The sequence below is a fragment of the Panthera leo genome, chromosome B3 (genome assembly GCF_018350215.1).
Source record: "Panthera leo isolate Ple1 chromosome B3, P.leo_Ple1_pat1.1, whole genome shotgun sequence".
NCBI classification, from domain to species: domain Eukaryota; kingdom Metazoa; phylum Chordata; class Mammalia; order Carnivora; family Felidae; genus Panthera; species Panthera leo.
The window spans coordinates 134,744,840-134,757,615 of record NC_056684.1 but is presented as its reverse complement, the minus strand read 5'-3'; the positions used below and the strand labels follow the sequence as shown (position 1 = coordinate 134,757,615).

General features: G+C 50.1%; 1 protein-coding gene across 1 annotated transcript in view; it reads right to left on the bottom strand.

Annotated features, from left to right (window-relative positions):
* Positions 1 to 12,461, bottom strand: part of SLC24A4 (solute carrier family 24 member 4) — a 170,338-nt gene extending 157,877 nt beyond the window's left edge. Inside the window, exons 1-2 of the mRNA XM_042943220.1 lie at positions 12,332 to 12,461; positions 10,315 to 10,425 (exon numbers count right to left, since the gene is read on the bottom strand). Coding sequence (XP_042799154.1) covers positions 10,315 to 10,425; positions 12,332 to 12,461 — 241 coding nt within the window. The remainder of the gene's footprint in view (positions 1 to 10,314; positions 10,426 to 12,331) is intronic.
* Positions 12,462 to 12,776: the final 315 nt, after the last annotated feature.

Sequence of the window (12,776 nt, the reverse complement as noted above, 5' to 3'; positions counted from 1 at the left end):
CATGCCTTGCTTTGGCTTTTCAGCCACACAGTGACTGTCTGTTCTTTTCCCAAGGGGGGCATTCCACGGTCCTTTCAGGAGAAACTTTTGTATACGGTTCTGGCACATTTTTCTTCTTTTTTAGTAAACTGCTATGTTCCAATGTCCTCTTCAATAACGGGCAATGTTTAATAAATTTATTTTAAAAGCTTTTCTGTGGAGTTGAATGACTAGCTCTCTTCCACCCAAGGCAACACATGGCACTGCTTAATGCTTTCCATTTTTAACTTGGGGAGGAACGTTCCTCAGAGTTCAAGAGGAAGCCGAGTGGGCGCTCTCTGGATTGCGGGAGGCCCGCATGGCACCAAGAGTGGAGAATCTGGAAGTCGGGGGGTAGCAGATGGCCCAGTAGGGAGGAGAGATTGCTAGCAGATGGCCCCAATAGTTTGGATAAGGGGGGAAAAAAACTTTTAATAGCCAGAGAAACCCTGAGAAAGAAGAATAAGGTAGGAGGCATCACACTTCCTGATTCAAGCTAACTTATAAAGCTCCAGTTACCAAAACAGTATGGTACTGCGTAGAAACAGACAAGCCAACAAATGGAATAGGATGGAGAGCCCAGAAATAGACCACACATATATACAGTCAACTGTGTATTGTAGTCAACTGTCCTAGTCTTTGACAAGGGAGCCAAGAATACTCAACAGAGAAAAAAGGGTCTCCAACAAATGGTGCTGGGATAATTGGATATTCATATGTAAATGAATAAAACTGGACCCCTACCTTACACCGCTTACAAAAACTAACTCAAGATGGATTAAAAAGTTAAAAGGTAAGACCTGAAGCCATGAAATTCTCAGAAGAAAACAGAGGGATAAAGCTCCTCAACATGGATCTTGGCAGTGAATTTTTGGATACAACACCTAAAGTACAAGCAATAAAAGCAAACATAAACAAGAAGGACCCCGTCAAACTAAACAGCTTCTGCAAAACCAAAGAAAGTATCAACAAAGTGAAGAGACAACCTACAGAATGGGAAAAAATATTCGCAAACTATGTATCTCCTAAGGGGTTAATATCCAAAATACGTAAGGAATTCAGACAACTCAACGGCAAAAAAAAATAATCAATTTAAAAAGGGCAAAAGACCTGAACAGACATTTCTAGAAAGAAGATCTACAAAAGGCCAACAAGTACATGACAATATGGTCAACATTACTAGTCATGGGGGAGACGCAAATTAAAACCACAGTGAGATACCACCTCACACCTGCTAGAATGGTCAGTATCCGAAAGACAAGGTGTGACAAGTATCGGCGAGGACGTGGAGGAAAGAGAACCCAGTGCCCTGCTGGTGGGAATGTAAAATGGTGCAGCCACTATGGAAAACAGTATGGAGGTTCCTCAGAAAGTTAAAAATGGAACTACCATATGACCCAGCAATCCCACTTCTGAGAATATACCCAAAGGAAATGAAAATACTAATGAAAGGATATCAGCCCCCTCCCTATATTCACAGCATCATTCACAACAGCCAAGACGTGGAAACAACCTAAGTACCCGTTGATGGCTGAATAAAGAAGATGCATATATGGAATATACACAACAGAGTATCATTCAGCCACAAAAAAGGCGGAAATCCTACCATTGTGATGCCATGGATGGAGCTTAAAGGCATTATGCTAAATGAAATAAGTCAAATAATCAAATACTATACGGTCTCACTTGTAGGCGGTGGGGAGGAGACAACCAAACTCACAGAAAAAGAGATCAGGCTTGTGGTTGCCAGAGGTGGAGGGTTGGGGAGGGGAGACTGGAGGAAGGTGGTCACAAGGTACAAACTTCCAGTTACAAGAGAATTAAATCCTAGGGATCTAACATATGACACAGTGACTACAGCAAACCTCGCTGACTGCGTGGTATGTAGCAAAGTTGATGAGAGTCAATCCCAGGAATTTTCATCTTAAGGAGAGAAATGTTTTTTTCTTTATACTTATCCACAGAAGATGAATGTTAGCTGAACCCACTGTGGTAATCGTTTCACAATATATGCACATCAAACCATCACACTGAAGCCTTGAACTTCTACGGTTATGTACGTCAACTATTTCTCAATATAAGTGGGGGGGGGGGGACAAACTTTTGATTGCAAACAAACCACTATTAGAAACACACCCAGAAGCAGAGCCCCCACAGATGTGTGTTACTGCAATGAACAGGCACCCCATTTCTCAATGGGGTTCCCAGACAGTGGGGTGCCCAGACAGTGACAGAGACTGGAAGGGGCAGCGGAAGGCTCCATTTCCAAATCATCTTTCCCCCACCATCCATTGATAATTATGGATAAGGATATAGGCTCACAACTCAGACCATCCAAATTAAAAGGCTCCATAGGGAATATTTAGGGCAAACTATTCCGTCTGATCCCATAATTGTGGACACACGTCATCATAGATTCATCCAAACTCATCAGAAGTACAACACAAAGAGTGAATCCTGATGTAAACTCTGGACGTTAGTTTACAACAAATGTACCACAGTAATGCAAGACGTTAGTAGGGGAAGCTATGGATACAGGAATTCTATTTGTCACTCAATCTTTCTATAACCTACAACTGCTCCGCAACAGTCAATTAAACACACACACACACACACACACACACACACACACACACCCTTGGCCTCGCTTCTTGCTAGCTAGGTGACTCTGGACTTGTTATTTCATCTGAGTCTCCTTTCCTCATCTGCAAAATGAAGGCACTAACAGCACACACCTAAAGGGAGGTTAGGAGGAGCAGGTGGTAGCCACCGTGATGACGATGACAGTGACAGCAGGAGCCGTGTGCTTGGGACACCTGAAACACTTAATGCCTCCATAGATCGTGTGGTCTCGGTCTTGCAGCAGCCCTGTGAGACAGGTAGGGACTGCTGCTATCCTCAGTTGACAAAAGAGAAAACCTGAAGTATAGAGAGATTATGTAAGTTGCCCAAGGTCACACAGCCGGCCAGCGGGGGGCTCAAACCCACACATCTGCCTTCACCCCATCAAACGCTCTTCTCCAAGAAACAGCGAGCTGGTGCTTGCTGGGGAAGGAGCCCTTTCTGGCGGCTGGAGACAGCGCCAATACCGGGACCCAGATCTTTGGTCCCTGAGCCATTTGATTCTCTGTAATAACATCCCTACTCTCAACCCCCCAAAAGCAAAGAACGATCCCTCTGATGATGAGCTGCCGTCTTCCTGGGCCTCCACTTGTGATCGGGCTGGTGGCTGTGCAAGCCCATCAGCATTCCAAGGTGGTTGAGGACCCTTTACCCAGGAAACCACCTGACTCTGCAGGTTGCCCCATCCAGCAAGCCCCATCCAGCAAACCCCCTCCCGGGGCTGGAACTTCTGTCCCTGCCCCCCCTGGGGCCATAACTGGACTGACCTCGCTGCACCCAGTAACTAGTTCAATCCTTGCTTCTCCGAGTCAGGGTTTGCATTTACGTAACAACTTTAAAACTTCAGATGTGCTGATCTCCCAAGCCTGCTGAAACAGTATTCGAACAGACACTGGGTCAGAATCCAGACGCTGAGCCACTTCCCCAGTAGCGCCTCACCTCCACACCCACATCCTGATGTACTTTCTGCAGCTCTAGGTCCCCTCCTCCCACCCCACCCCTGCTTTCTGCACCTCTGCTCCCCACACACGGGCGCCTACAGAGACCCACTGCAGTGCTCTCCTGCTCAGTGACCTCATCTCCTCCCAACCCAGCCTCCACGTCAACTCCCGTGTGCGGGCCCGCCCCACCACCTTCACCACCCCCCTCTCCTCCCACTGTGGCCGTGCATCAGCCCTGGCACAGAATCACGGGTGAGGGTAGATCAGAGCCAGCTTAACCGTTGAAGAGCCTCCATCAAGAGCCCACATCCACCACTCTGCTCTCCTGAAAGCCTAGGAACTGCCTCCGTCCCCAGATCTCTTTCATGTACCCGTCACCCCAGCAGCCGTCTTTTCCCAGCCTTCCTTCCATGGACACCAAAAGTTTGCGTCCTCCCAAAATGCCTATGTTGAAGCCCTAAGCCCCAAAGTAATGATATTTGAAGATCGAGCCTTCGGGAGATGATCTGGGTTAGACCAGGTCGTGATGGCAGGGTTCTGGTCTGATAGGATCCGGGGCCTTACAGGAAGGGACCGCAGGGAGCTGGCTCTCACTCCCTCTCTCTCCTGGCCACGTGAGGGCACAGCAAAATGAGGGCAGTCCACAAGCAAGAGTTCTTATCAGAACCTGATCAGGCCTTTAGACTTCCAGCCTCTGGAATTGTGAGAAAAGACATTTCCGGTGTTTAAGCCATCCAGTCTTTGGAATTCTATTATAGCAGCCTGAGCAAAGACAGACACATAGTCATCAGCCATTTCAAATTGAAGACTATTTGAAAAGCAGAAAACCAGGGGTGCCTGGGGGGCTCAGTCAGTTGAGCATCTGACTTTGGCTCAGGTCATGACCTCGCAATCCAGGAGTTCGAGGCCCGTATCAGGCTCTGTGCTGACCGCTCAGAGCCTGGAGCCTGCTTCAGATTCTGTGTCTCCCTCTCTCAAAAGTAAATAAACATTGAAAAAAATATTTTTTTTAAGTCAAGAAGAGAAAGCAGCAAACCAAACGAGACAAAGCAAATCCCTCTAGGATCAATGGTGGGGGTGTGAGGAGGGGGCAAAGCTCCCCTCTCTTTTTTCGAATACGGGAATAGGATATTGGGCACACAAGTGAAGAGGTAGGACATCGCGGAGGACAGAGCACTGATGACTTCAAATGTGAGGGAAAAGGCAGCTAAAGGAGGGGGGAGAAGGACCCACCCCAGCTTTACAGCCAACATGTAAAGTAACACCTCATTGTCCAGAGCAAAAAAACCTAACAGTTTTTCAATTTAGAGGTTAGTCCTGCAAGGTGGGCCAACTGCCAACATCCCAAATCTTCAAAATATTTTTTAAAAAATTTGTTTTGAGGGGGAAAAAAATACACATTTGGCAGGATCCCTACTTAACTTGTCCTCATAAAATTCAATTAACAGACAGTTTCCCAGTACCTACAATTCACAAGCACTGTATCGTGTCTGGGGTATGCAGATAAGAAAAGAAAATAAGGACAACGGAAGCTAACGTCTAAGCATGTAAGAATTCCAAGGGTATCAACTCGTTTATTTCTAACAATCCTCTGAGGTGGATGTAATTATCACCCCCTTACTGTCCCAGAAGGAAAAACTGAAGCATATGCTGCTTTTAAAAAGCAAACAACGCTCAGTCGGGAAGTAAACCAACAATATAACAATGCGCAATTGTGTCTACAAAGAACAAGGACAAGAGAACCGGTGACCAGAAGGCTATTGGGGCCCCTGGGTGGTTCAGCTGGTTGAGCGTCCGACTTTGGCTCAGGTCACGACCTCGCGGTTTGTGAGTTCGAGCCCCATGTCGGGCTCTGTGCCGACAGTTTGGAGCTTGGAGCCTGCTTCAGATTCTGTCTCTGTCTCTCTCTGTCCCCTCCCCTGCTCATGCTCTCTCAAAAATAAACATTAAAAAATAAAATAAAAAAAATAAAATAAATAAAATAAAATAAAATAAATTAAATAAAAAAAATAAAATAAAATAAAATAAAATAAAATAAAATAAAATAAAATAAAATAAAATAAAATAAAATAGGAGCCTACTTTGGGTTGGGTAATCAGAGGAGGCCCATGGGACATGTCAATGACAACCCATTTTGGAGGATCGAGGGGCAACAGCATGGTTCCCAGAAGCTCCAAAAGTCAGCCACAGGACATGCTCGCCACCAGTCCTAATCTCACAGGTCAGAGCTAGGCCCAGGCATCTGTATTTGTCAGAGCCTCCAGGTGACAGAATCCCGGGTTCCTCCCACTCTGGTGCCACTGCCAGAGACATGTGCAAACTCTTTTCCTGAAGGTTTGTCTCCACCCCCAAATTCCTACATTGAAGCCCTAGTCTCCCAAGGTGACGGGAGTCTGGGGTGGGACTTCTGGGAGGTAACTGGGTTTGGAAGAGGCCATGAGGGCGGGGTCCCCATGGTGACAGGAGTGCCTTCATAAGAAGGGGAAGAGAGACCAGAGCTCAGATTCTCTCTCCACCAGGTGAGCACACAGGGAGGCAGCTACCTGCAAGCCAGGGAGCAGGCCCTCACCCAGAACCACGTCTGGGCTCCCCAGCCTCCAGAGCTGTGAGAAATACACATCTAAGCCACCCCGTCTGTGGCATTTTGTTAGGGCAGCCCGAGCTAAGACAGTTCAAAGTCATGGCCTCTCGTTCCTATTCCATGCGTTTTGCGTGGAGGGACCCACCTCTCTTCTGCAATGCTCCCTCTTCATAGACTGTGAAAGAAAAATTTAAGTCCTAAGAGGCACCGATCTCTGGGGGAAGATAAGGACTTTCCCACAGACCTCAGGGGTCAAAAATGATGATGATTTTTTTTTTAAGCTTCCCTACATTCAAAAATGAAACCCACTGGTTTCCAGGAAAATCTCTAGGTTATCCCAAGTCTTAGCCTTCATTCAACATTCAAATACTTAACTGAATGCCTACAAAGGGTCAGGCAGCATCCTGGCTCAGTGCTTCTGGGCCGGTAGTGTGCACGCACATTGCCCCCGGGGATCTCGTTGGGATGTAGATTCTGATTCAGGAGGCCTGGGTGGACCTGAGACTCTGCATTCCCGACAAGTTGCCAGGTGATGCCAATCCCACTGGACAGCAGGTCTCTAGCCCAGTGAGCGTCAACCCTGGCTTCATCTTGGACTCACCAGGGAGCTCTTAAAACGTACAGATTCCCGGGCCCCAGAGCAGTGAAATCAAACACCCCAGGGACAGGACCGGAGCATTTCAGAAGCTCTTCCAGGGCTGAAAGATGTGGGCAGAGCTAAGAGTCACTCTTCTGAGCACAGAGCAGTGAGCAAGGGAGCCCTTAAGGGGAACAGAGGACAAGTAAGCTACTTTAGATGGCGATACGAGTCACAGAGATATAAGGTAATGTGATGGGGGAGGTACCCAAGCCGCGACGCGAATAATGAGACGGGAACACCAGCAAGGCCTGGGGGAAGTGGCCCCAGGTGGAGCAAAGAGCCCATTTTCCACCTCGAGACTTAAGAAACCACCAGAGCAGGGTACCGTTCAGGTTTTCTGGAAAAGAAACTATTCCTTACAAAAACGTGAACTTTTGTTGACTCCCCATGGGGGGGCAGGGGCAGGGGTGCACTTTAGCTCTGGATGTTCTGACAGAGCAGGAAATTCTTAAAGCCCCATCTCCCCACATGCCTAAGAGACCTCATCTGGCAGACCAGGACTGGGGGTCCCCTAGCCTGGGGAGACAGATGCAGAACAGAAACCTCAGAGGATGCAAGAACCCTCCGTGGTTCTTTAGGGGCAACTCCTTTAACTGTGCAGAGAAGAGAGTGGTCACCCTCTGTCACGCTCTGAAACTGTAAGTGGGAGGAAGTTCTGATCCACCTGTACCAAAGCAGCAGCCTGGGGATGGGACCCTGTAAGGGAACAGTTACAAAGAGTTGAGCACCTGCTCGGATCAGAAGCAGAGCCCGGGGATCAAGTGTATGCCAGCCCAAGCCCAGCCCTCCCCCACTCCCCAGCGCCCCCCACCAGCAATTAGCTTAGGGAGTCATGTGACCCAAGCCAACAGAACTTCACTACCTCCAAAGCGCTACCGGTACCCCTCCCAGCACTGTGAGGTCTGGGAGGACAGAAAGCTGGAGCCTAGTAACCACCTGCCCACGCCGGAGGACTTCCGAGTCCAGAGACAGAGAGAAACTGAGTCATGACACTTCACCTTTGATCTCACACTTTCAGGGACTGACCCAATAAATTCCCTTTGGCACTAAACCCAGTTTGGGCACATTTTCTGTCTTTGCCCTAGAGGCCTGCCTCATCTGGAGCCCAGGACTACGCCAACTACTTCAGACCCGGTCCTCTGAGCCCCTGAAGGGTTCCCGGGGGGTTGGTGACTGTGCGCAGGGCCTCTGCCATCCTTCTGCCTCACGGAATGTTCCCTAGGTCAGGAGCCCGTCTTCTACAGGACAGTAAGCTACTTGACAAAGCTGCCTCTTAAGCTTGCTTATACACCCTCCCCAAGTGCCCATCGGAGGGCTGGACACACTACAGCAGGCGTGTGCTACGTGCTTGTGAAATGACAGGGGGCCCGGGGATGAGGTAGCTAGAAAGAAGTCGGGAGTCAGCCCCCACCTGGGCTGCAGGAAAACTAGAGCAGGTGCAACAGAATGGGGAGGGCGTGGGATCCAGACCCAGGTGACCCAGGAATGCTCCTGACCGCCAAGAGCTCTTGGGGAGTCACTAAACTTCTGAACGTCCCATTCTTCATCTTTGCAAAAACCCTGGAAGGATAAATGCTTCATACTCAAAATGTCCTTTCACTCCATCACCCGAAGCTTTATGGAATCCTCTCTACACGCAGGGCCTGATTTCAGAAACAGTCAACCAAAAGCATAACCCATGGGTGTTCACTATTGCTAAAGATACTATTTCTGATACCCTCTCTGGAAGGGGGACAAGGCCAGGTCTTCCTGCCAAATAGGATGCCTGCCCCACAGTTAGTCGGGTAATTTTTGATGAGACAGTACACTGAAGATACAGAGGCAATAATGGGGCACAGGAGACTATCCCAAGAAATGGGGCTCTGTCTCAGCCAATGCGCCCAATGTGACAGAAGTTAGAGGAAGGCATAGCCTGACCAAGATGAGGGTACCAGAGAGCCAGAAACCAAAGATGCACTGCTCCAGATTCTTTACCCAGAGTAGCAAATTGTCCCCGGCCCTTGCGGATGGTGCGAATTCCAGCGTCTCAGGTCCCCGGAGGGCACGGACCCCAACATTAGTCTCTGGCTGTACATGCATGTGTTCACCTGTCCAGTTCATGCCTCCACCCCTTCTGGTAATGAAAGATGTCCAAGGGAGGTTAAATGACTGGATGAGCACTGTGGCTGGGAGAACTACCTGGAATTTCTCAGGAATCGATGGTCCAAGTTCAAAGTCAATCCCAGCAGCTTCTCTGCAGGCCTGTACTCACCTACCCTCCCTGCCCCCATGTGACCTTCTCAGAAGGCATCCTGAGGGGAGGGAGGTGGATAGTGTAGTAAAACAGGCTTTGAGGGAGAACCCTGGCCTCCTATGCCCGTGGAACTAAGCATTTTAATCACACAGGCCTAGATCCCAATGCCAGCTTCACCACCCAGAAGTCCTGTGACTTTGAGCGACTCCTATCTTCTCCCTAGAGGTTTCCTGACGTGTAGAATGCAGAGAAGGCATGCCTACAAAAATAAGTCAAGACTGCCATCCAAACCTGCATCTTTGCCCTGGATTTCCACTTCCTTTTACACACAGCCTTACCGATCGGACCTTACCAGATTCTTCCAACAACCCCAGAACAGGAAGTCCTATTCTGCCCATTTTACCAACGAGAAAACAGACACAAAAAGATAATGTGGCTTCCGGGCAACTCGGTGGAAGAGCCAAGTGGTCCCACATCTACAGTCTCAAGTTCTCAACGGGCTTTTGAACACTTCACCCACTGGATCCTTCCCACAATAGACCCCCAAGTGTTGGAGCCAGAACTCAAGCCCGGGACTGCCCCGAGGCCTGGGCGGCTTCTATTTGCCTCACTGCTTGCAGGTACACTCCCAGGATTCTTCTTTCCCTATTTAAGCAAAACCTGCCTGTGGCAGAACAGATAAAATGTCATTTCTGGGTCCCTACAGCCTCTGAGCCCCTGGAGAAGCCTGAAGGGGAACATCGGAATTGCGGCCAGCAGAATCCATTTCCCGAGCTGGCACCATACCCTGGGAACTTCCACTGCACACAAAGACCCCAGCCTCCACAGCGTCCTACCCCTGCAGATGCCCTGGCATGCTGTGACCCTCACGGGAGGGTCATCCCAAAGTGCCACCTGCCACGGCAGCTGCATTTGCTGCCCCGAGAGTTCCATCAGATGGATACCGTGAGCAAAAGGGAAAGAAAACAAAGACTCCCCCGCCCAGCCCCGGGCAAACAAAATCAAGACAGCCTTTAGGAGCGTGGTGAGAACAAAAAAAAAAAAAATGAAATTTTAAAACTCTCCAATGTGACCTTTCCTGTTGCTGGGTAAAGAAAGTACCAGAGTTGCTTAGCAGCACAACTGATTAATGCCTGTACGTCACCTTTTCTATGCCTGACAGCTACCCTTTCCCACCCAGGTTCATCAAAGCACCTGTCTCAGCTCTGGCTGTAACGTCCACATAAGCACCATCTGGAGGCCAAATGCCTTGAGGCAAGGGGGGAGACGGATTTCTTACCAGGATCCGTGCAATTCTTAGCTGTCTGAGTCCCGTTCATTGGTGCCATCAGTTTTCTATTCCTCCATGTATCTGGTAGAACATGTTTGCTAGCAGAAGCTGTTTTATGCCCTGGATTGGAAAAGAAGTCACAAACACCGTTAGGTCAAAATGGTGCTTTCTTCCAATGACCTTACACGTCTGTATCTGGCTACATAAGCAACAGCCCTGTTTGACTACTCGAGCCACCCGTAGGGAGTGAGACAACGATTAGAAGCACAATACACCTGCTTACACTCCGTAATCTGTTTCTTAGATCTGGTCCATTGTTTCTATTCCCAGATGGGTCAGCATGTGATCTGACCTTGGCCAAGAGCACTCAGCCCCTCACAGGGTAGGTAACCATGAAGTTCTCGTCCAGTAAACATGCTCAGGTGTCCCTGCCCCTGACGAACTACAAATGGATTATTAGGTCAGCAAAAAGGGGGGAAAAGGTTGATGGGCTCTGGCCCAGAGCTTCTCACCCTTGAAGGTCCACAGAAATCACTTGGGGACCTTGTCGAAATGCAGATTCTATGTCAGCAGGTCTGGGCTGGGCCCTGGATTTCTGTACTAACAAGCTCCCAGGTGATGCTAATTCTGCTGGTCCAAGAGCCACACTGAGTAACAAGGGACATCAGCGGTGTGGATGCCAGTGACCAAACACTGTTAAACTCCTAAAGGTAATTTCTGATCTAGCAAATAAAAACGATTCTCACTTTAAGAGCTTCAAAGTACTCATTTACATCTCCTGATGTGCACACAGCTTCAGCTGGGTAATAGCAACTCTCCTATAATGCTGACACCTAAGAGCCTCTAAGCATTTTGTTTTTTCTGGGGGTGTAACTGAGGGGAAAAATACATGGACCCGGCCCAAATGCAAAGCACCCGGTTAAGATGTTCAAATAACCTTCCTGGGTTTCTGTTGGAAAGAGCCATTTTTTTTTTACCTTATGTTCTCAAATCACAAAGTTGGGGTTTTGAAAAACAGTTTAAGAGTTGAATGAAGTTCCACCTGATTTTCACCTATCACGATAAACCTCTCTAGATTGTCCCTAACTGCTCAAAAAGTCACTTCCTGCTTTATCTCCACCCTCCGGGTTGCTAAGTCACCTGCATTTTTCTTTTTTCTTTTTTTTTTAATATGAAAAAGTAAAAGGTCCACAGCGCCCAACTAAAAACTGGAGTGTTAGCCAAGTGAACGTCTTCTGAAGATTCCACAAGGGCTCACATCCCCCACTCCACCCCCAAACAGATCTTTTTTTTTTTTCTAAGTTTCTTTCTCCACCTCAGATTTGCATATCCTAAGAGACTCCCAAATCACTCGGTCTTGGATGAAGGAGTGCGGCTTCTGGTTCCAGACACCAGTGCTCTCCTACCGTGGGGATTAAAAGCAGTTAAGCGATGCTGAAACATGGCAGAAACCTCCCGAGGGGATTGCCCCCGACGTTTTCAGGGTTTGGAGAGGATGCATCAGGACCCCCAGGGAGCTCCTTTGGCCGGCGGTGGGGGGGGCGGGGGGGGGGCATGGATGAGACCCAGTGCCCAGCCTCAGAATCCGGGTTTTTGAGAAACGCGGAACACAACCCTCTCCGCTCGCAAAATTGGAAAGCGGACCACTCAGTTCGGTCCTCCCGAAGCTAAGAGAATTCACACCTGAACCCCGCCCCTGCGCCGCCCGTTCCCCCACGCACTCTGGGGACGGGACTCGGGAACGGAGGGGCCCCATGTTCAGTCTTTCATCTTAGTAACACAGAACTGCAGCCGCGTCCCGAGCCCCCAGGGGCCGCGCGCAGCTCAGGGAAACGGGGACCACAGCTCAAAGCGTCGATGTCAGCCCTCCTGGGTGCGCTCTACCTGCCGGGTGGGGAGGGGACGGGACCGGATGAACCCTTGGGACCAACGTGGCAGGGAAGGAAAGGGAGACGTCTCGGAGCTGCCCGTCGGCTTCCCAGCCCAAGCCCCTCAACTCCCGGGGCGGGCCCGCACCGGCACCTACCCAAGCTGCCAAAGAGGCCGGACGCACAGCACACCAGGGCCAGCACCGCGCACACGAAGCCAACTTGCTGCGGCAGCATCTCTCGCCTCCTGCGAACTTTGCGCGGCCGGAGGGGCCCGCGGAGGGCCATCCTGGAGCGCCTGGGTGCCGTCCCCGGGAGAGGATGGGGAGCTTCGGCGGCCGGAGTGCTAGCTGTGGCCGAGCGGCGCTAGGGCTGGAGCGGGCGAAGCTCAGAGGCTAGAGGCTCCGGGCCAAAGCTTCATGGCCCGCGGGCGAGGTCGGCGGGGCGGCTGGGAGAAGGGAGGTGGGGGCGCGCGGCGCAGCCGGAGCTCAGAGTCCCGCGCGCGGCGTGCGCGCTCCGCGCACCATGGCTCCGGGGCGAGGAGGCGATGCCGGCACGGTGGCGCTGGCGGCCCTGGTCCGTAGGGCTGGCGCAGTCGCGGCG